The sequence below is a fragment of the Tachyglossus aculeatus genome, chromosome 2 (assembly GCF_015852505.1).
Source record: "Tachyglossus aculeatus isolate mTacAcu1 chromosome 2, mTacAcu1.pri, whole genome shotgun sequence".
Classification (NCBI taxonomy): Eukaryota; Metazoa; Chordata; class Mammalia; order Monotremata; family Tachyglossidae; genus Tachyglossus; species Tachyglossus aculeatus.
In genome coordinates this window covers 78,564,884-78,587,342 of record NC_052067.1, presented here as the reverse complement: position 1 = coordinate 78,587,342, position 22,459 = coordinate 78,564,884, and the positions used below count along the sequence as shown (strand labels likewise).

Sequence of the window (22,459 nt, the reverse complement as noted above, 5' to 3'; positions counted from 1 at the left end):
AAAAAAAACAAACAAACCCATCCTCAAGTTTATGAGCTTGAGAGACAGGGAGGATAGCAGTGTGGTCAGCCGTGATGGGATGGTGAGCAGAAGGAGAGGATTTGAGTTGGGTTTTGGACATACAGGGCTTGAACATTTAGGGAAAGATGTCCTGGAGGGCAGAGGAAATGCCGCACTGCAGGGAGTTTTCGTCAGCCTCACCACTGATCTCTTGCTCGTGGCTTCTTCACTGCCTGAAACTCCCTTCCCCTTCACATCTGATGGATCAGAGACTTCAATCAACCAGTGGTACTTACTGAGCGCTCGCCACTCGGGCCGAGCCCCGTACTAAGGTGTGAACAATACGTTAGAGTTGGTAGATATTTTCCCTGCTCACAAGGAGCTCAGGGTCTAGAACTCGCCATCCTTAAAGCCCATCTGAACTCGCATTCCCAGGAGGCCTTGCCCAATTAATCTCTCACATCTCCACTGCATCTCTCCCAACTGCCACTTAAGAGAAGCAGGGTGGCTCAGTGGAAAGAGCACGGGCTGGGGAGCCAGAGGTCATGAGTTCTAATGCCGACTCTACCACTTGTCCGCTGTGTGGCTTTGGGCAAATCACTTAACTTCTCCGTGCCTCAGTCACCTCATCTGTAAAATGGGAATTAAGACTGTGAGCCCCACATGGGACAGCCTGATCGCCTTGTATCCCCCCACCCAGCGCTTAGAACAGTGCTTCAGACATAGTAAGCACTTAACAAATGCCATTATTATTATTATTATTATTAACAAATGCCAGCATCATCATCAAGCCCTTCCCCGCCACCTAAACACATAAGAACCCACACCTCACTGCAGCAGCTGTGTTTATATTTTTTTATTCTATTGCTTCCTCCTACCTGAAATGTACATTAGCGTCTGTTTCCCCTCAGGACTGTAAGCTTCTTGAGAGCAGGCTCATGTCTACTAACTCCTTTCTACTCTCCTAAATGCTTAGGACGGTGCTCTACATACAGAAGCTCGATCAATTGAGTGGACTGATTGACGGGTAAGGGGAGTAAGAGGGAAACAGTGACTCTGGCTTTGTCTTGAGCGTCTCTGGCAAAGGAGGGGTGGGAGGTTGCTTAGGGGTGGGTTCTCTGAAACCACCTCAAACACGGTGAGGGGACTTCATATAGTTATTTGCCCTGGTCCTATCCTCCTCCCCCTTTGGGGTGGCCCTGAGTCCAGTCAGCAGTTTTCCAGATATATGGGGTTTTGACTGCAGGAACTTTTACCGCATTATTAAAGTGATTAAGCTGCATGGTTCCTTTGGCATTTCTAGGTAAACTTTAATCAAGGTTTGAGACCTGTAATGAGCCTTTGGTCGGTGATACCGCGACACGGACTTCTTGCCAGAGATGTCCGCGAGGGAACTTTCCGGCAGAAGCCAGGCCACTGAGGGCTTGGACGCAAGGTTCAGTGCTTGGACGCCTCTCATCAACAAGCCCTGCAATAAGCAGGTGAGTTGCCTTTTGGCCTAAGCAGTGGTGGCGGGCTCTGGAGAGGGGCCGTGCCTCTTCACCACCCTGGGCGGGGAGCTCCAGCCACAGATGCGGAGTATCAGTCCACGGGCAGCGTGGGGGTCCCCGCCGGGTCCTCGGCTCGGCCAGCGAACCCCATGTAGGTCCAGGACAGGACCCGAGGGGCGGCAGGCGGCGGTGGACTGAGAGCTCACCTCCTCCGGGAGGCCTTCCCAGACTGAGCCCCTTCCTTCCTCTCCCCCTCGTCCCCCTCTCCATCCCCCCGTCTTACCTCCTTCCCTTCCCCTCAGCACCTGTATATATGTATATATGTTTTTACATATTTATTACTCTATTTATTTTACTTGTACATATCTATTCTATTTTATTTTGTTAGTATGTTTGGCTTTGTTCTCTGTCTCCCCCTTTTAGACTGTGAGCCCACTGTTGGGTAGGGACTGTCTCTATATGTTGCCAATTTGTACTTCCCAAGCGTTTAGTACAGTGCTGTGCACATAGTAAGCGCTGAATAAATACGATCGATGATGATGATGGACTGGGGTACCTGGCTGGGTCGCTGACAGACTGGGTTGGCTGGGGAAGCAGCATGGCCTAGTGATGATGATCGTATTCGTTAAGCGCTTACTATGTGCAAAGCACTGTTCTCAGCACTGGGGGGATACAAGGTGATCAGGTTGTCCCACGTGGGGCTCACAGTCTTCATCCCCATTTTACAGATGAGGTAACTGAGGCCCAGAGAAGTTAAGTGGCTTGCACAGCTGACAAGTGGCGGAGCTGGGATTCGAACCCATGACCTCTGATTCCAAAGCCTGTGCTCTTTCCTCTGAGCCATGCCGGGAGCCATAAAAACCTGGGTTCTAATCCACCCTTTCTCTGCTTTCTGACCTTGGGCAAGTCACTTCACTTCTCTGTGCCTAAGTTACCTCATCTGTAAAATGGGGATTAAGACTGAGTCCATGTAGGATAGGGACTGTGTCCAGCCTGATTAGCTTGGGTCTACCCCAGTGCTTAGTACAGTGTCTGGCACATAGTAAGCACTTAACAAATACCATAAAAAATAAAAAGAGGGTTTTTTGCGTTTGTTTCCATCCCTGAATATAAAATGTGAATTCAGTTAATTTTCCTGTGACGTAAGTGGCTTTGCGAGAATCAGCATGGCTCAGCGGAAAGAGCACGGGATTTGGAGTCAGAGGTCATGGGTTCAAATTCCGGCTCCATTACCTGTCAGCCGTGTGACTTTGGGCAAGTCGCTTAACTTCTCTGTGCCTCAGTTACCTCATCTGTAAAATGGGGATTAAGACTGTGAGCCCCCCGTGGGACAACCTGATCACCTTGTTACCTCCCCAGCACTTAGAACAATGCTTTGCACATAGTAAGTGCTTAATAAATGCCATTATTATAATTACTGAATCCCCCAAAATATATGGCCTATGAAATGACTGATTTCTCCTAACAGTGGAAAAAGGCATAGTAGATATACCATATTTACTTGTACAGTTGCCACAGTTTTTTAAATAATTTCTGCAACTTCAATAAAGGGAAGGGGAATCAAGTTCAGCTAATTGAGAGAGAAGGAGATAAAGAAAATAAAAGGAAAAAGGAAGGTAAGAGAGCAGTTGAGACTGCTTCTCTTTTCTCAGTTCTCATAAGTTTCATAAAGTAGGCAGGCAAAAGATTAAGCTCTCTCCCTTCACCTCTTCCTCCCCCGAGTCACTTTCAAAGAAGAAATCCCTCCCCTCTTCCAGAGTTCTGATGCTTTCCCTTATCCCAGCCCAGAGCACAACTTTTAAAGAGAAACTTCTTTTTGATGTTACCATATTCTGACCCTCCTCTTCCTGCCCCGAAGTTGCTGCTGTCTCCGCTTACAATCATCTGTACATGTACCAAAAAAAATTCTTGTTTCCTCCTCAGAATTTAGGGAGGGAGAAATTATGGAGCGGAGGCAGTCATGCAAGGAATTATGGTAAATTTTTTTGTAATATGTACATGTTCTCTCTTGTTGGAGATTCCTCCTTTAAAATCTGGGCTCCTGTCAATCCTGGTTGGGATTGATATGAAAGAGAATTGTCTTTTTTTTTCAGCTCTTTCAGGAAAGAGTTGGCCTTATTAGCCATTGGTTTGATCTTTGGACAGACAAGCAACGCAAAGAATTTCTGCATACGATATTGTTGAAATGTAGTAAATCGCAACTAAGGTAAGTTCATTACAAGGCTGCGGTCATTGTTCTTAGTAATATGTTTTGTACAAAGATGATGTTTTTGTCATTTAATAGTATTAAAAGCTTACTCTATGCTTAAGCACTGAGCTGAATGGTTAGCTATATGATAATCAGATCAGAAACTTTCCTTGGGAGAGCAAGTTTTTGGCCTTATCTTCCTAAGATTGGTAGAAAAAAAATTAAATTAATGGAAAATTTCCAAGAGATCTCCCACTCCCTCTTAAAAACGATGCCCTCCACCTGTGCTTCCAACCCCAACCCTTTTCACCCTGTCAAAACACTTGCCCTCTTCATTCTTTCCTCGACTGCCATCTTCAACTGTTCACTTTCCAGTGCCTTCTTTCCTACTGTTTTCAAACTGTTTTCATTCATTCATTCATTCATTCAATCATATTTATTGAGTGCTTACTGTGTGCAGAGCACTGTACTAAGCGCTTGGGAAGTCCAAGTTGGCAACATATAGAGACGATCCTTACCCAACAGTGGGCCTACAGTCCAGAAGGAGGAGACAGAGAACAAAACCAAACATATTAACAAACTAAAACAAATAGAATAAATATGCACAAATAAAATAAATAAATAAATTGATTATATATATATATACATACATACAGGTGCTGTGGGGAGGGTTAGGAGGTGAGGCAGGGGGATGGGGGGCTCATTCATTCATTCAATCATATTTATTGAGCGCTTACTGTGTGCAGAGCACCGGACTAAGCGCTGGGGAAGTACAAGTCGTCAACATCGAGAGACGATCCCCACCCAACAGCGGGCTCACAGTCTAGAAGGGGGAGACAGAGGACAAAACCAAACATATTAACAAGACAAAATAAATAGAATATGTAGAAATAAAATAGATAAATAGAGCAACAAATACGTTCCAACATATATCCAGGTGGTGTGGGGAGGGGGCTCAGTGTGGGAAGGCCTCCCGGAAGAGGGGAGCTCTCAGGGGGATGGAGGGAGGGATGGACGGAGGGATGGAGGGAGGGCGGGGTCATGTTCATGTATCTCTTATCCCCAACAAACCCTCTCTTGACCCCCACGGCTCCCTCCAGTCCTCATCCCATCGCCCTCCTAACATTTTCCTCCAAATTCCTTGAGCGAGTTGTCCATACCCGCTGCCCCCACTTCTTCTCTTCCGATTTTCTCCTTGACCCCCTCCAATCTGGCTTCCACCCACTTCACTCCACCAAAATTGCCCTCTCAAAGGTTGCCAGTGATCTCTTTCTTGCCAAATTATATGGCCTCTATGCTGTCCTAATCCTCCTCGACCTCTCAGCTGCCTTTGACACCGTGAACCTCCCCACAACCCCTTCCCCTGGAAAGATTATTCAACCTTGGCTTCACTGACACCGTCCTCTCCTGGTTCTCCTCTTATCTCTCTCTGGCTGCTCATTCTCAGTCTCCCTCATAGGCTCCTCCTTTTCCGGCCACTGCTGAATTGTTGGGGTCCCTCAAGGCTCAGTTCTGGGTCCCTTTCTATTTTCCATCTACACCCACTCCCTTGGAGAACTCATTTGCTCCCATAGCTCTAACTACCCTCTCCATGAGTATGATTCCCAAATCTACATTTCCAGCCCTGATTTTTCTCCTTCTCTGCAGTCTTGCATTTCTTCGGCCTTCAGAACATCTCTATCTGGATGTCCTGCCAATATCTCAAACTTAACATATTTCCAAAACAGAACTCCTCATCTTCTCACTCAAACCCTGTTCTCCTCTTGACTTCCCCTTCACTGAAGAGGCAGCACCACCATTCTCCCAGCCTAACAAGCAGTACTGTCTAGTGTAATGGGAGTCAGAGGGCTTGGATTCTAATCCTGTCACTGCCGCAGGGCGATTGTGCGACCTTGGGCAAGCCACTCAACTTCTCTGTGCCTCCGTAACTTCATCTGTAAAATGGGGATTAAATCCTACTCCATCCTATTTAGACTGAGAGCCCTATGTGGGACAGGGACTGTGTCCATCCTGAATAGCTCGTATCTACCTCAGTGCTTAGTATAGTGTTTGGCATGTAGGAAGTGCTGAACAATTACCAAAATTATTATCTTCGACTCAACTCTCTCATTCAACCCACACATTCAGTCTGCCACTAAATCCTGTCAGTTCAACCTTCACAGCATCACTAAAATTCGCCCTTTTCTTTCCATCCAAACTGCCATCACATTAAGCCAAGCACTTAAACTATTCTGCCTTGACTACTGCATCAGCTTCCCTGCTGACCTCCATACCTCCTGTTTCTCCCCATCTAGCCCATAGTGTACTCTGCTGCCTGGGTCATTTTTCTAAAGAAACATTCAGTCCGTGCCTCCCCACTCCTCAAGAACCTCCAACGGTTGCCCATCCTCCTTCGCATCAAAGAGATGCTCCTCACCATTGGCCTCAAAGCAGTCGATCACCTTGCCTCCTAATAGTAATATTAATTATGGTGTTTGTTAAGTGCTTACCATGTGCCAGGCACTGTTCTAAACGCTGGGATGGATACAAACGAATCGGGTTGGGCACGGTCCTTGTCCTACGTGGGGCTCACAGTCTTAATCCCCATTTTACAGATGAGGTAATTGAGGCACAGGGAAGTGAAGTGACTTGCCCAAGGTTACACAGCAGACAAGTGGCAGAGCCAGGATTAGAACCCAGTCCTTCTAATTCCCGGGCCCGTGCCCTATCCCCTATCTTACCTCACTGATTTCCAACTACACACACAGCACACTCACTTTGTTCCTATAATGTCAACCCACCCACCATAACCTCTATCTCATCTATCTCTCCCGCCGACCCCTTTCCTCTGTCCTTTCGTCTAGCTTGGAACTCCCTCCCCCTTCATTTCCAACAGACCACCGCTCTCCCCTCCTTCAAAGGCTTACTAAAAGCACATCTCCTCCAAGAGGCCTTCCCCAACTACACCATCATTTCTTCTACTCTATTTCTGCGGCATCTTTGCCCTTGGATTTGTTCCCTTTAATCACCCCACTGTCAGCCCCGCAGCGCTTATGTACATATCCGCAATGTATTTTAGTATCGTCCACCCCCTCTAGACTTTCAGCTCCGTGGGCTGCGATTGTGTCTGCCAACTCTGTTACACTGCACTCTCCCAAGCGTTTAGTTCGGTGCTCAATAAATATGACTGATTGAATAATTGAAATGGGAAAATTACGGGAAGAAGCGTGTGTAGGGGGAACGATTTGAAGTTCTGTTTAAGACATGTTGTGTTGGAGAAGATGGCAGGACAGCTAAGTGGATATTTTCTGGAATCAAGAGAACATGCAGGATTGCAGATCAGACGAACCTTCGGGACTAGAGGGGTAGATTTCTGAGTCATCTGCTTGGAAGTGGTAGCTGAAGCCATTTGAGTGGATCAGCTACCCAAGAGATTGTGAAGTTAGAAGAGTAGAGGACCCAGAACAAAGCCCCGAGGGCAGGGCTGGAATAATGGAGGAGCTCACAGAGCTTAAACCCAGGGCTCTGGGTTTAGTACGGCAGGCCGACCTCCATAATTGGGTCCCATCTTGACCTTTCCAATAAACCTGTTGCTTGGGGTATTATGCAGACGAGGTTTCTCTGAAAACTAACCAAGGGGATGCTGCTCTTGAAATTGTAAGGAATGGGACAGCAGAGAGCCAACCAGTTCACCCTAGGGGGCTTTGCCCTGCCCCTACCTCTTCATTCAATCATATTTTTGAGCATTTACTGTGTGCAGAGCACTGTCCTAAGTGCTTCATCTCAGTGACTCCTGGAGGAATCTTTCTCATTCATTCATTCAATCGTACTTATTGAGCTGTGTGCAGAGCACTGTACTAAGCACTTGGGACGTACAAGTCGGCTTTTTGGGAGAGGTAGTGAGTAGAGGCACAGAGGTGACTAGAAGGAGGCTCCCCCGCCACACCCTCACCCCCTTTTCTGACCGGAACTGCTTTTGGTTTCACAAGGAGAAACTTCAGGGCGAAGCAGAGGGCAGGAAGAGATGTTTTGGCACTCAGTCCCAGGGAGGATCCCTCTGACTCCTACTCCCCTCTTGCCTCTCTACTCCCTTCATCGCCCCAAGCCCAGCCCCGCGGGAGAAGGGAGTGGACCGTGATGTCAAAAGCAGCAGAGAGATCCAGGAAGTTCAGAATGGATGGAGTAGAGCCCTTGGCTCTAAGGAGGTCATCATTCATTCATTCACTCAATCGTATTTATTGAGCGCTTACTATGTGCAGAGCACTGTACTAAGCACTTGGGAAGTACAAGTTGTCATCTGTGACCTTAGAGTGTGCGGTTTCCTTGGAATGGAAGGTTGAAAGCCAGATTGTACAGGGTTAAAAGGAGAACTGTGGAGAGGAAATTAAGGCAGTTTGGATAGAAATGGAAGCAGAGGGATGGGGCAATAGCTGGAGGGGATGAGGGGGCTTTTTTGAAGTGGGGGGGGACTTACTGTTAAGCCCCTTGGGTATTATTGAGTATATTGCAATGGTATTTTTTTAAAAAGCCTAGAGTGAGTTAATGGGCCTTCAAAACCACCTAACTCATTTCATGTGGCTAAAGTATTCCTCGGCCACATCTAGTGGATTATGCACATTCTCATTGTGGAAGGTATTAAAGGCCATATAGTACATCTCCAGCAGCAACAGCATCCCTGATGACGCCTGGGTGTAAGATGAAGAAATCAACTTACAATTGCTTTACAAAAAAGAGACTTTTTTTTTAAAAAAAGGCTGAAGGTCAAGCTTTTTAAAAACCTTTCTTCCTGTCCACTGCAGAAATCTAATCAGATCATAAACCTTCTCCATCACCTTGACCTGCTCCCTTTATTCATCCCCCTTCCAGCCCCACAGCACTTATGTACATATCTCTAATTTTTTTTATAGTAATGTCTTTCTCCCCCTCTAGACTATGTGCTCGTTGTGGGCAGGGAATATGTTTGCTTATTGTATTGTACTCTCCCGAGCACTTAGTACAGTGCTCTGCATACAGTAAGCACTCAATAAATTCGATTGAATGAATAAACCAACCAACAAAGCCATAGCCAGTGTCCAGTCTAGTTCCAAAGAGTTGCCAACCAGCTATTTCTGTTGTCGCTAGTTGATTTCTTTTTTTTAAGTTTAAGCACTTACTTTGTGCCAGCCTCTGTACTAAGTGCTGAGTAGATACAAACTAGTCAGGTTGGATGCAGTCCAGGACCCACGTGGAGCTCGCAGTCTTCATCCCCATTTTACAGATGAGTTAAGTGACTTGCTCAAGGTCACACAGCAGACAAGTGGCAGAGCCTGGATTAGAACCCAGCTCCTTCTGATTCCCAGGTCCATGCTTGATCCACTAGGCCATGCTGCTTCTCATTAGAGAACTTGTGCTATTTTTCAGAGACAAGGTGTGTTGAATAATTGGGCCTCCGGGAGCATCTAAATTCTTACTTCCCTGAGGCAAAAGTGCCTTCATTCCTGAAACTAAAATGTTTCCTGGTTCTGTTTAATAAAATTTTATGTTCTGCTAGAGGTGATTTGGCTTCAGATTTGAATGAAACGATTGTTATAAATTTAAGATCAGTTTTGGATCCTCAACCTCTTCTGTTGATTTCAGCGGCAGTTCTTCATCCTCAGTAAAACTTACCGAGTTCCTGTTATGGCAAAGACCTATGTGAGGCACTTGGGAATGTACAACAGAAATAAAAGACACTGGTCCCTGAAAACTGTAAATTCTCTAATGAAATCAACTAGTGGCGGCTGAAATAGCTGCCCCCTGAAGGAGTTTACAGTCTAACAAGCCTGTGTGTAAATTGTCTCGAGGCCTAGTTTGGCCCATCTCTTGGGAAATTGATTCATAGGGCCCTGTAAACCCAGCCAACTCTCGGTTCTTCAAAAGTTTATTAGACAGATTGGGGATTATCCAGGCTCTTTGCTGCTTCTCCCTCTGGCTGCCTGCCTACCAGCTTTTGATTATTTCACTGCTCATTAGCACCTCTACCAGATCGTGGCCAAAGGAAATAAAAGGAGATGGAATTCCTTGGAAAAGTTTGTCTGGAGGAGGTTAACTCTCTTGCATAAAATTACATTTTTTAAGCAGCTTGTATATATATATATATATTTAATCCATGCTCTTCTTGCCTACCATTAGAGTAGAGAATCAGTATTCTGTTTTGTATAAATTAGTTAGGTTCTGTAAATTCATTCATTCATTCAATCGTATTTATTGAGCGCTTACTGTGTGCAGAGCACTGTACTAAGCGCTTGGGAAGTACAAGTTGGCAACATATAGAGACGGTCCCTACCCGACAACGAGCACCTTGCTATTGCTTGGGTGATTTTGGATGCATTTTGAACACAAGCCTGACTCTGCTGGTACAGTTTCTTCAACACAGCAAAGAGAATTGCCTGCTATGTTAGTTGATAGCAGAAACTAGGTAGATGCCTTTTCTTTAACTTCCTGATGAGATTTTAGTAGGGCATGAAGGTACCCCTCTCTGTTTTATTCTCTTCATTCTCTTATTAATCTTTTCAACTCATTTCCCTTCTTTCCCTCACATTTGTTTCTCTTCTGTACCTCTCATTTTCCCTCTAAGGACTCCTGTGTTGCTTTTTTATGTCTTTGTCTGCACTTTCTCCTTATCAGTCTCTTCCCTGCAGAGTGGCCTAGTGGATAGATCAGAGGCCTGAGAATCAGAAGGACCTGGGTTCAGTGCTCTGCACACAGTAAGCGCTCAATAAATACGATTGAATGAATGAATTCCCACTCGGCCACGTGTCTGCTACGTGACCTACAGCGAGTTTCTTCACTTCTCTGGGCCTCAGTTCCCTCATCTATACAATGGGGATTAAAACTGTGAGCCCCATGTGGGACAGGGCCTGTGTCCAACCTGATTAGTGTGTATCTACCCCAAGGCTTAGTATGTTGCTGCGCTCATAGTAAGCAAGCATTTAATAAACACCGTTAAAAAAAGCAATCAATCAGTGGTATTTACTGAGCTTACTGTGTGCAGAGCACTATCCTAAGCACTTGGGACAGTATAATATATGTGTGTGTCTGTAACATTTCCTTCAGAAGGGCAAGAATGGCAGGTTTTCATTTTGAGCATGGGAGCTAACTGGGAGAGAAGGTTCAAGGGGTTATGTTTTTCCAGGAGCAGTATCAGCAAATGGTATTTATTGAGTGCTTACAGTATGCAGAGCACTGTACTAAGCACTTGGGAGAGTACAACGTAGCAGAGTTGGTAGACACGTCCCCTGCCCACAACTGAAACAGTGTGGCTCAGTGGAAAGAGCCCAGGCTTGGGAGTCAGAGGTTGTGGGTTCAAATTCCTGCCTTGCCACTTGTCAGCTGTGTGGTTTTGGGCAAGCCACTTAACTTCTCTGTGCCTCAGTTACCTCATCTGTAAAATGGGGATTAAGACTGTGAGCCCCACGTGGGACAATCCGATTGCCTTGTATCCCCCCCAGTGCTTAGAACAGAGCTTGGCACATAGTAAGTGCTTAACAAATGCTATTATTATTATTATTATTATTATTAAACTAGTTTGTTGTCTAAAGGGAAGTGTACTGTTAGGTCGTGGTCTCCCAGGGCAGAATTCCTCCATGCATACTTAAAAACCTTCATCATCATCATCATCAATCGTATTTATTGAGCGCTTACTGTGTGCAGAGCACTGTACTAAGTGCTTGGGAAGTACAAGTTGGCAACATATACAGTCCCTACCCAACAGTGGGCTCACAGTCTAAAAGGGGGAGACAGAGAACAAAACCAAACATACTAACAAAATAAAATAAATAGAATAGATATGTACAAGTAAAATAAATAGAGTAATAAATCTGTACAAACATATATACAGGTGCTGTGGGGAAGGGAAGGAGGTAAGATGGGGGGGATGGAGAGGGGGATGAAGGGGAGAGGAAGGAAGGGGCTCAGTCTGGGAAGGCCTCCCAGGGTTGCCAGGGAAGAGAAAAGGCTCCAACCCAATCTCTGAGTCTAGAGACTCAGGTGCAACAAGGGCCCCAGCCACACTGCCAGAGAATGGGGGGCCACAAAGAGTCCCATACTGGGCTTGCGAGCCCACTGGAGGCAAGAGGAACTCTTGGGTCCCCTTTCCTTTCCCCTCTGTGGTCGCTTGTCTCAGGATGAGGCAGATGGCCGGCTCACCCTGGATCCCTACAAGGCTCCGGGGTCAGAGAGGAGAAGATGGAGCTCAGAGTGGTTGCCAAGAGGCGTGGCCAAGCTGGGTAAGCGCAACTTCCCATGGGCTTAGTACAGTGCTCTGCACATAGTAAGCGCTCAATAAATGCGATTGATGATGATGATTACACCCCTTCTCACTCCCTGCCCCTCTGCTGGGCCCTGGGAGTGGGCCCCAAGTGAACGAACCTCCAGCCAGGCCCTGGACCCTGGGGACGAGGAGAGAAACTCCACCTGGTTCAAGAGTCAGGCGGGAGCCTCAGCCTGCTGTGGGGCCACCGTCTTGGCTCCGCTTTCTCCCCCCTTTCAATACCACGGGGTGGGGAAAGTCATGGTGTAGCTCCTGCCCTGACCTGTATATATGTATATATGTTTGTACATATTTATTACTCTGTTTATTTTACTTGTACATATCTGTTTTATTTTGTTAGTATGTTTGGTTTTGTTCTCTGTCTCCCCCTTTTAGACTGTGAGCCCACTGTTGGGTAGGGACTGTCTCTATATGTTGCCAGCTTGTACTTCCCAAGCGCTTAGTACAGTGCTCTGCACACAGTAAGTGCTCAATAAATACGATTGATTGATTGATTGACCCCAAAGCTGTGGGGGAGAAGCTAATGATTTTCTTATCATCATCATCAATTGTATTTATTGAGCGCTTACTGTGTGCAGAGCACTGTACCAAGCGCTTGGGAAGTACAAGTTGGCAACATATAGAGACAGTCGCTACCCAATAGTGGGCTCACAGTCTAAAAGGGGGAGACAGAGAACAAAACCAAACATACTAACAAAATAAAATAAATAGAATAAATATGTACAAGTAAAATAAATAGAGTAATAAATATGTACAAACATATATACATATATACAGGTGCTGTGGGGAAGGGAAGGAGGTAAGATGAGGGGGATGGAGATACAGTAGTGCCAGGCCTGTGGAGGCAGCAGACTTCTATTGCCTCATGGAACTGGAGCCCCTGAAGAAGTGTACTGTTTCCTGGGCGGTACACTGTAAGCCCTTTCTATAAAAAAAGCAGCATGGCTCAGTGGAAAGAGCACAGGCTTTGGAGTCAGAGGTCATGGGTTCGAATCCCGGCTCCACCACATGTCTGCCGTGTGACCTTGGCCAAGTCATTTAACTTCTCTGAGCCTCAGTTACCTTATCTGTAAAATGGGGGTTAAGACTGTGAGCCCCCCGTGGGACAACCTGATCACCTTGTATCCCCCCAGCGCTTAGGACAGTGCTTTGCACATAGAAAGTGCTTAACAAATGCCATTATTATTATTATTATTATTATTATTATCATCCCTCATGATTTTCCATTTCCCCATTAAGATGTTTTTCTCATTAAGGAATAATTGGAAGCTGCTGGTCCTTTGGAAAATTTCTTAAAAGTATCCTAGCCAGTCCTCCTTAGGAGTTTCCTGGTTGTCCCTAGAGAAGTAGTCTTTATAATAATATTAATGATAATGGTATTTATTGAGCACTTACTATGTGCAAAGCACTGTTCTAAGTGCTGGGCTAGATAAAAAGTTATCAGGTTGTCCCACATGGGGCTCACAGTCTTAATCCCGATTTTACAGATGAGGTAACTGAGGCACAGAGAAGTTAAGTGACTTGTCCAAAGTCACACAGCTGACAAGTGGCAGAGCCGGGATTTGAACCCAAGATCTGTGACTCCCAAGCTCGGGCTCTTTTCACTAAGTCAGGCTGCTTCTCACCTTTATGACAGTGGTCTTTTCTTGATTTTATAGTTTATAACTATGCAACAAATAGTCTTTTAGGTAATGACCTAGAAGAAGGGGTATCTTGGGCAGTTTTCACTGTACCACATCCATCACTAAACTGGAACTGCCATTATATTTCATTTGTGAATGATTTGCCACCGGCAACAGGCATGGGAGGGGAAGGGGGATGGGTGTATGGATTGTAGGCCCAAGCTTGCATGGCCTAGTGGATAGACCCCGACCCTAAGAGCCAGAAGGTCATGGGTTCTAATCCTGACTCTGCCCCTCGTCTGCTGTGTGAGTGGGTAAGTCACTTCTGGAAGCAGTGTGACTCCCGGGCGTGGGAGTCAGAGGTCATGGGTTCTAATCCCCGCTCTGCCACTAATCAGCTGTGTGACCTTGGGCAAGTCACTTCACTTCTCCGTGCCTCATCTGCAAAATGGGGATTAAGACTGAGCCCCATGTGGGACAACCTGATCACCTTGTATCCCCCCCAGGGCTTAGAACAGTGCTTCGCACATAGTAAGCGCTTAATACCATCATTATTATTATTACAGGCTTAGTGACCCTGAAAAATGGAGATGCGCTTTGTTTTTTTTTTTTGTCCGTCTCCCCCTTCTAGACTGTGAGCCCGTTGTTGGGTAGGGACTGTCTCTTTATGTTGCCAGTTTGTATTTCCCAAGCGCTTAGTACAGTGCTCTGCACACAGTAAGTGCTCAGTAAACATGATTGAATGAATGAAAGAATATTTTGCATTTCAGACACAAAGCAGAAAGATGAATATTTCGTTTAAATCAGATGATCCATGCCCTCATAATCATTAAGACTGTGGCCATATGGATAAACCAAATACTGAACAGTTTGTCCAACATCACTAACGTACTGGCAGCCTTCAAGGGGAAGGGAAAGTCAGGCGTTTGAATCTGTTTTATGGGCAACAAGTTGTGGAGCCTCTGAGTCGGCTTTCTCGCCAAACCTGTGGAACAGGTTTCTGACAGTGGTGAGGTGGATTCCGTCCCTGATTATGCATTGGGCTGCAGCTTTTAGGTTACAGCTTTTCAAGCAAACAGGTTCTCGTTTTGTGGAATCAGGGTAGAGAAAATTTCTCCCCAGCGACAGACCCACAAGAGTGACACACTCTAGGTTTGGGGGTTTGGACGAACTCAGCTAGGCTACTGTGGGATGTCTTTCAATTCACCAGGTGCCTGGCAAAGCACACTCAGGGTCATGGGCCCCGAAGTGGCAGTCGGGAGAGGGTGGCCACTGTTTTGCCGCCTAAGTGCAGCCAAGCGTCTTAAACCAAATCCTGGCTCCGCCAATTGTCTGCTGTGTGACCTTGGGCAATTAACTTAACTTCTCCGTGCCTCAGTTACCTCTTCTATAAAATGGGGATTAAGACTGTGAGCCCCACGTGGGACACGGACTGCGTCCAACCTAATTAGCTGGTATCTAACTCAGCACTTAGTACAGAGCCTGGCACATACTAAAGTATTTAACAAGTACCATTTTAATCAATCAATCATATTTATTGAGCGCTTACTATGTGCAGAGCACTGTACTAAGCATTTGGGAGGTACAAATTGGCAACATATAGAGACAGTCCCTACCCAACATTGGGCTCACAGTCTAAAAGGGGGAGACAGAGAACAAAACCAAACATACTAAGAAAATAAAATAAATAGAATAAAAACAACAAACAACAGACCGGATCCAGGGCCCCACTGGCAAAGGGAAACCTTTACAAAGCAGAGTCAGGCTCTGTGCTCGCCTGATGATTATGTCTCCACTGCATTCACTGGTCTTCCTTCACACATAACTGAGAAAGCCCAACTCCACCAGCCTCTTTACTGTGGCTCCTTTTAACCCCAGTTCAGTGGAGGGAGGCTTTTCTTCCTCTCATCACTTACCCTCAGCCTCAGGACTGTCAGCCTCCTGGCTTCTTTCCCTCGCTGTGGATACCACTCCCGCCAAACACCGCTCATCACTGCTGGACGATGAGATGCAGAAAGAGTGGGAGGAGGTTCCCAACCGTCTCATTCCCCGGAGATTTAGACAACGGCTATCCGGGATGGTCTAATGGAAATTTCAACAGCAGGGGCCGGTGCGGGGAGGAAACCAGATGATCTATCGAAGCTCCTTCCAGGCCTACAGTTCTAGGAAATGAAATGCTTTGCAACTCTTACTTGCAGTTGGCCAGACTCCAAGTTCCTAGCTCAGTGCCATGTTCCCCCTAGGTACTCGGTAAGCTCTGATGACCGTGGTGTCAGTGATGATGGTGATGGTTCATCCACATCATCAATTCAACTGAGAAAATGGAAGTTATGTACCGTAGAAATCTGCTAGAACAGAGTAATGCAAGTCCATATGTTCTCTGCAGTTTTCCTTCTCCCATCAAACAGCCCACTCTTGTAAAAACTGGAAATTCCATCAAATCCATTAACGCCCTTCCAAGACTCCACGAATTTAGAGGCTGAAGCTGTAGTATCTTATGAGCCTCCCAAATCCCACTTTTCCCTCAGGTTAGTAAAATACTGTAATATTAATAGCATAACATGCATCGGTTGGTTCTCATACACGTGAACCTACTAGTTCAGTAGCTCTCACCACAGTTTTGGCAACCTCTGTATCTTATCAAGCAGCGAGCCAGAGTCAGTTCTCATATTTCTAAGCTATATTATCTTTGCCAAATACACATTGTACATCAAGCAGCACCCTGCAAAGCGTTTTCTTGAATAATTTAAACTGTCCTTGCCACAAGAAGTGAGCAAAGCACATTTGGTTCATTGTCTCCTCACAGGTTCTCCATTTTGGTTTATGTACTTCGTACTCTATCACGTTCATTAGGCTGCCAAGTGTCTCACTGCTGTTAGAGCACTAATACCACTTCTGCTGTTAATGAAGTTTGAGGCATGTCTGTGGGGGCCTCAATGGTTTGTCTTACTGCTGCTGCTAGTTCCAAGGTTTTGATGACTCCTTAAAGCCTCACTCGTGTGAACCATGCAGAAGCGAAAACTACTGATTTAAAGTAAACCTCATTGTCCCGCTGCCAGTCCTCCCTCGGTTCATCAATTGATCAACTCCCAAATGAGATGAGGGGGCATGTCAGTCGGCGGGACTCAGATGCCCAGTGGCCGATCGCTGCCCAGAAAACGAGGTGTGGAGAAATCCAGCAGAGATTCACAGGCCCTCGCCTAATTTTCTTCCAGTTCTTTTTTGGCTATCATTCTGCCTCCTGTCTATTCAGAAAAACTCTCCAACTAGCAGGTCCATGGAGGCCTTCCAGAGGAGCCCGTGATTGTAAAGGCTTGATAAGGTAATAGAGACAAATACCAGAAGAGTCTGTAACAAATCACAACTTCAGCTCCCCTGTCCCTTATCTCTCCCTCTGCTCTGTCAGGAAATTCTCCTGGGAGAGGTGCCGGAGCGCTCAAATCTGACAGCTGGCGCCTCTCCCAGAGACTAAGACGTCTTCTCCCTATCGGAGAGTGTTGAGAGCCAGGGAAGGAGGAGATGTTTGAAAATTGGCCCAAACGAAGAAACAGTAGTAATGATACTCACTGAGCTCCGTCTGGATGTCCTGAAGCAAGCACCTGGGGAAGTTTGCCTCCCCTGCTGATGGACATGGCCTTCTCTTCTCTCTCTCAATATCCAGTGTGATTTACTCAAGTTTTTAATGCTTTTCCTGGAAAATATCAGAACAGAACTAATGAGAGTTGGCACATTCCGGTAATGAGGCGTTGGGTGAGGAGGGTGGGGGGAACCGTGGCACTATACATTATGATGAGTTCGGTTTATCTGTGGATCTTGCTTATTCATAATGCTCTTAGTCGCAGAGATCATCAGGAGCAGTCATTAGGAAGGACTGGCGAAAGATATCTGGCGTGTTTGTGCTTCCCTCACTTGCGGTGACCTCTGTGCTCACCCGTTTCACTGTTGGTGGGTTGAACAAGAACTCGAACCCAACTGCTGGGGCCCAGGTTGCTCTTTTGCTACTAGGGTCTCTGTTTCCCATCACGGGGCCCGACCACAGTGAGAAATCCATCCAGGCAACAAAGGGCGGACACAACCCTAGCGATGGCAGGACCATCCACATCTATTTTCCAATTTGTAGTTCTCAGCCTTCATCTGTGAATGCAACCCTCACACTCCCCTTGAACAGCAGCAGTATTTCCATGCTGTATACATACAACATTTGTGTTGTATTTCCCCCTCTCCATTTCCCCCCTCCATCCCCCCCCATCTTCCCCCTCTCCATCCCCCTCATTTTACCTCCTTCCCTTCCCCACAGCATCTGTAAATATGTATATATGTTTGTACATATTTATTACTCTATTTATTTATTTATTTTACTTGTACATATCTATTCTATTTATTTTATTTTGTTAGTATGTTTGGTTTTGTTCTCTGTCTCCCCCTTTTAGACTGTGAGCCCACTGTTGGGTAGGGACCGTCTCTATATGTTGCCAACTTGTACTTCCCAAGCGCTTAGTACAGTGCTCTGCACACAGTAAGCGCTCAATAAATACGATTGATGATGATGATGATGTTGCCTGTTAAGTCGAAGATCTGAGGGGGCAAGCACACGTATTCATTCATTCAATCGTATTTATTGTGCGCTTACTGTGTGCTAAGCACTGCATTAAACGCTTGGGAGAGTACAATATGACAGCAAACAGACCCATTCCCTGCCCACAGTCTAGAGGGCATTTTTGTCATCTTTGGATACCTATACTTTAGATGAAAATCCTGTGTCTGTCTTTGCAGATTTACCCAAGGCTGGCTGGCAGAGAGGATTCCGGCATCCCCGGTGGATTTCTCTACCGTGTTACCACGTTTCATTTCTCTGTTCATCTTCTCCTTTCTGAACCCCAAAGATCTGTGTGCGGCTGCTCAAGTTAACTGGCACTGGAAGTTTTTAACTGAACAGGTTTATTCCTTGTCACTTCAGAGATAGAAATGTGATCTACCCCTCACCTGCCGCGCCAGCAGTCTTTCCCAAATACGTGGATGACTTTCAAATAAGTGATAAGATCGGCAGGACCGGAATTGTTTTGAGGCCCTTCCCTAATTTATAAAGGCCTGGTTTCACTCTCAGAGTAATGCTGCACCGTCTGTGGGCCAAATGTATGAGCTCGGCCAATCAGTCGGTCGTTTTGATGGAGTGCTTACTGTGCAGAGCACTGTTCTAAGCGCTTGAGTGAGTACAGTTTAACGGAGTTGTCAGACATGTTTCCCTGCCCACAACGAGCTTACCATCTAGAGGGGGAGACAGACGTTCATAAAAATAAACTATAGATATGTACATAAGAGCTGTGGGGCATTTTCATATGTGGTCATTATCACATATGGCGATTGGTGATTGGAATAAGAACTTTTCAAATGTTAGATTTAATGGGCCCAAAAGGGAGAGTTTTGGAGAGAAATGGGCATTTTCATGCTTTTTTGTGCTTATGTCTGCCTTGATTTGAATGTTTTAATACATCTGTTGGACTGCAGAATCCACAAGATTTGTTGAGAGTTTTCCTCCAAGGATGTGTTAACATTAGAAGCTCACTAATAGGGAATATTTGTCTGTATATGATCTATCTGACTGGTGGTTGGAAGATCAATCTGTCGCTCAGCCTTTTAAGGTATTTTTGATGCTCTTGAACTCAGGGAAGAGGGTCTTACCATCATCATCCTCATCATCATCATGACAGGTATTTACACAACACTCACTGTGTGCAGAGCATTGTATTAAGCACTTGGCATAGTACAACTCTGTTGATACACACAGTCCCTGCCCACAACAACCTTACAGTCTAGAGTGGGCGACGGGCGTTAATATAAATGCATAATTGATAATATATCATGTATGTCTCTGTACATTACCTATCAACCTAACGATGGATCTGCGGATAAGCACTCTTTTTGCCTCAGGAAAAGGCCAAATCAGTTGTAGGCAACATAAATCAATCAATCATATTTATTGAGCACCTACTGTGTACAGAGCACTGTACTAAGCACTTGGGAGAATACAGCATAGCAGAGATGGTAGACCCGTTTGCTACCCACAGCAGGCTTCCAGTCGAGAGGGCTCTAGAGGCCATAAAGTAGCAAAGCTGATGCATCACCTACCAGAGAAGCCTCCCTGTTGTTGAGCCAGCGTGGCCTGGGTTCCCAAACATTCAGGGCGTGACAGCTTTTCTTTCTCTTCCATGTCTCTGCCGGAAGGACGGCCTGTGGAGACGCAAGTGCATCAAGTTAGGATGGTTTCTGCCATACACACCCGCGGTCAACGAATATGCCGCGTGGAAGCGACACTACATCGCCTGCGTCGCCACCTTAGACTGGCTGAGCCCAAGGGAAGCCACTGCCATCTGCGGGACCGGCGCCGGAGGGAAGGCACAGCAGGAGGAAGGGAAGGCAAGGCAAGGAGAGAAGCGCTTGAGGAAGATGATTTGGAAGAGAATGGTGCAACGAAGGCGTCAGTTCATTTTAAAAACCCGAGTCTCCTTTCCAAAGCGGGCGGGGGCTAGTCCTTGGGAAAAAGTGGGCACGGAGAAAGGGTGTCTTTTAAAACTAATTTTTCATCAGGAAAATATTCCATTTGCATCTGCTGGAGGACAGATTAACATTAGCTGCTTTCCTAGTGATGTTTTAGAAAGTGAACCTGCAGGCAGGATGAAAGATTTGAACCACAAGTCGGAACCCAGAACCTGCCGTGTGAACCCCTCCAGGAAAATGCCTACCTGATTAATGACATTTAGGCTTTATTATCATCATCATCAATCGTATTTATTGAGCGCTTACTATGTGCAGAGCACTGTACTAAGTGCTTGGGAAGTACAAGCTTGGGAAGTAATCATAGTAATGATAATTGTGGTATTTGCTGAGCTCTTACTAGGTGCCAGACACTGTACTAAGCACTGGGGTAGATTCAAGGTAACTGGGTTGGACACAGTCCCTGTCCCACATAGGGCTCACAGCCTTTATCCCCATTTTCCAGATGAGGGCACTGAGGCTCAGAGAAGTGAAGTGACTTTCCCAGAGTCACACAGCAGACAAGTGGCAGGCCTGGGATTAGAACCAGGCCCGGGCTCTACCCACTAGGCCACGCTGCTGCATCCTCCCCCTCTTTGCCCGCTACCAACCATATTGCTGCCCTGGTTAGCCAGCCGCAGGGAGTTCTCGTCTGTAAAATGGGAATTAATTCCGTGAGTCATGTGGGACAGGAACTATATCCAACCTGATTATCTTGTATCTACCCCAGCACTTAGTACAGTGCCTGGCGCTTAGTAAGTGCTTAACAAATACCACAAAAAAAGACATGGTAACAAATTCCTTAGCGACATCATCTTACACAATTTCCCAGCCATGCACAGAATTACCCAAGCGGCAACAAAGATCCTTAAAAGCGGAATTCTGGGTTCTTGGTCCAGGTTGCTTATTTTGTTAGTACGTTTGGTTTTGTTCTCTGTCTCCCCCTTTTAGACTGTGAGCCCACTGTTGGGCAGGGACTGTCTCTATATGTTGCCAATTTGTACTTCCCAAGCGCTTAGTACAGTGCTCTGCACACAGTAAGCGCTCAATAAATACGATTGATGATGATGATGATGACTGGGGGAAGACATTGAGTACCGAGTGGCTGCCAGCCCCCGTAGCTGTCATCAGTCAGGCCAGTAAAATCAATCTCAAAGGGAGAGTATCCCATCTGCAGGACTATAGTCTACTGTGTTTTACTTTTTCTCCTGGTATGTGGTAGGTGCTTACTATGAGCCAAGCACTGTGCTCAGCGCTGGGGTAGATACAACCTTATCAGGTTGGATATCCTGGATGGGGATTACAGCCTGATTCCCTGTGTTTTCAGATGAGGTAATTGAGGCACAGAGGAGTGAAGTGACTCACCCAAGGTCACACAGCAGACAAGTGACAGAACCAGATTGAGAACACTGGTCCTTCAGACTTTGTGGCCAGTGCTTTATCCACTAAAGCACGCTGCTTACTGTTTCCCTGTTACTTGTAGCCAAGCTAGCCCAGCGTAAATTTCCCTATTGTTTAACTGATATTGTTAGCACCATTAGGATAGAGGTGGAATGCGTGATTATTTTTAACCGCCCCATCCGAGGTGGGATTTGTCTGTGTGTGTGCAAAGGGACGCAGACGTGGTGAGTGTGATAATACCAGGCAAACTAAGTCAACGTGAATGGCCAAACCCCTGATTTTCCTCAGTAACACTTCACTTTGTCAGTGTAGGTTCAAGCAGAGCAGTAGTGCTTTTATTTAACCAAGAACAAGCTTTTTGCTATCTAATTTTGTCTAACAATTTATTCAAGCTAGATAAGAGTCTAAGAAGGCACTTACTGCATTTTCAGACGTGAATTTATCATCATTGTAAAAAGCATTATGGGGAGGAGAGGGAATGAATAATGTTTCCCTCTTTATTTTTTTCTTCTAATCTACTATCTCTTGGCAATAGTTCATTGACGAGTTCCAGTTTCACACATGGACATTTCCTTGGGCATAGATTCCTCAGCAGGGAGGGAGAGTGAAGAGAGCTAAGGGGAAAAGAGGTGTGTGTTTGCATTTTGATCTTCGGTTGATCTGAGCCAAGCATTTAATCCTGCCGGGCCTCAGCTCTCCCTGTGGAGAATAAAAAATGCAAGAAGACTTTAGCTCTATGATGAAAAGTGCCTTCTGAAAGTCAAAAGCAATATCTCCAAGTTTCTTCGAGCATTTCTGTGAGCAGAATACAGCAGGAGAGAGCAGAGGAGAGGGTGGCAAGGAGGGGATTGAGAAGGGAGCAAAGATCACAAGAAGGGCCTGAGTCAGAGGACCTGGATTCTAATTCTGGCTGTGTCACTTGTCTGCTGTGTGACCTTAGGCAAGTCACTTCAGTCTG

At 46.0% G+C, this 22,459-nt stretch overlaps 1 protein-coding gene and 1 long non-coding RNA gene across 6 annotated transcripts in view; one reads left to right on the top strand and one right to left on the bottom strand.

Annotated features, from left to right (window-relative positions):
- Positions 1–15,562, bottom strand: part of LOC119946561 — a 38,474-nt gene extending 22,912 nt beyond the window's left edge. The window contains exon 1 of the long non-coding RNA XR_005456426.1: positions 15,486–15,562. This is a non-coding gene — a long non-coding RNA (uncharacterized LOC119946561). The remainder of the gene's footprint in view (positions 1–15,485) is intronic.
- ECT2L (epithelial cell transforming 2 like) overlaps positions 1–22,459 on the top strand; it is a 93,642-nt gene that overhangs the window by 17,887 nt on the left and 53,296 nt on the right. For all 5 annotated transcript variants that reach the window (XM_038767934.1, XM_038767900.1, XM_038767915.1 and 2 more), the window contains 4 exons: positions 1,304–1,481; positions 3,584–3,696; positions 18,343–18,505; positions 19,792–20,044. In XM_038767934.1, coding sequence (XP_038623862.1) covers positions 1,380–1,481; positions 3,584–3,696; positions 18,343–18,505; positions 19,792–20,044 — 631 coding nt within the window. In that variant the 5' untranslated portion in view covers positions 1,304–1,379. The remainder of the gene's footprint in view (positions 1–1,303; positions 1,482–3,583; positions 3,697–18,342; positions 18,506–19,791; positions 20,045–22,459) is intronic.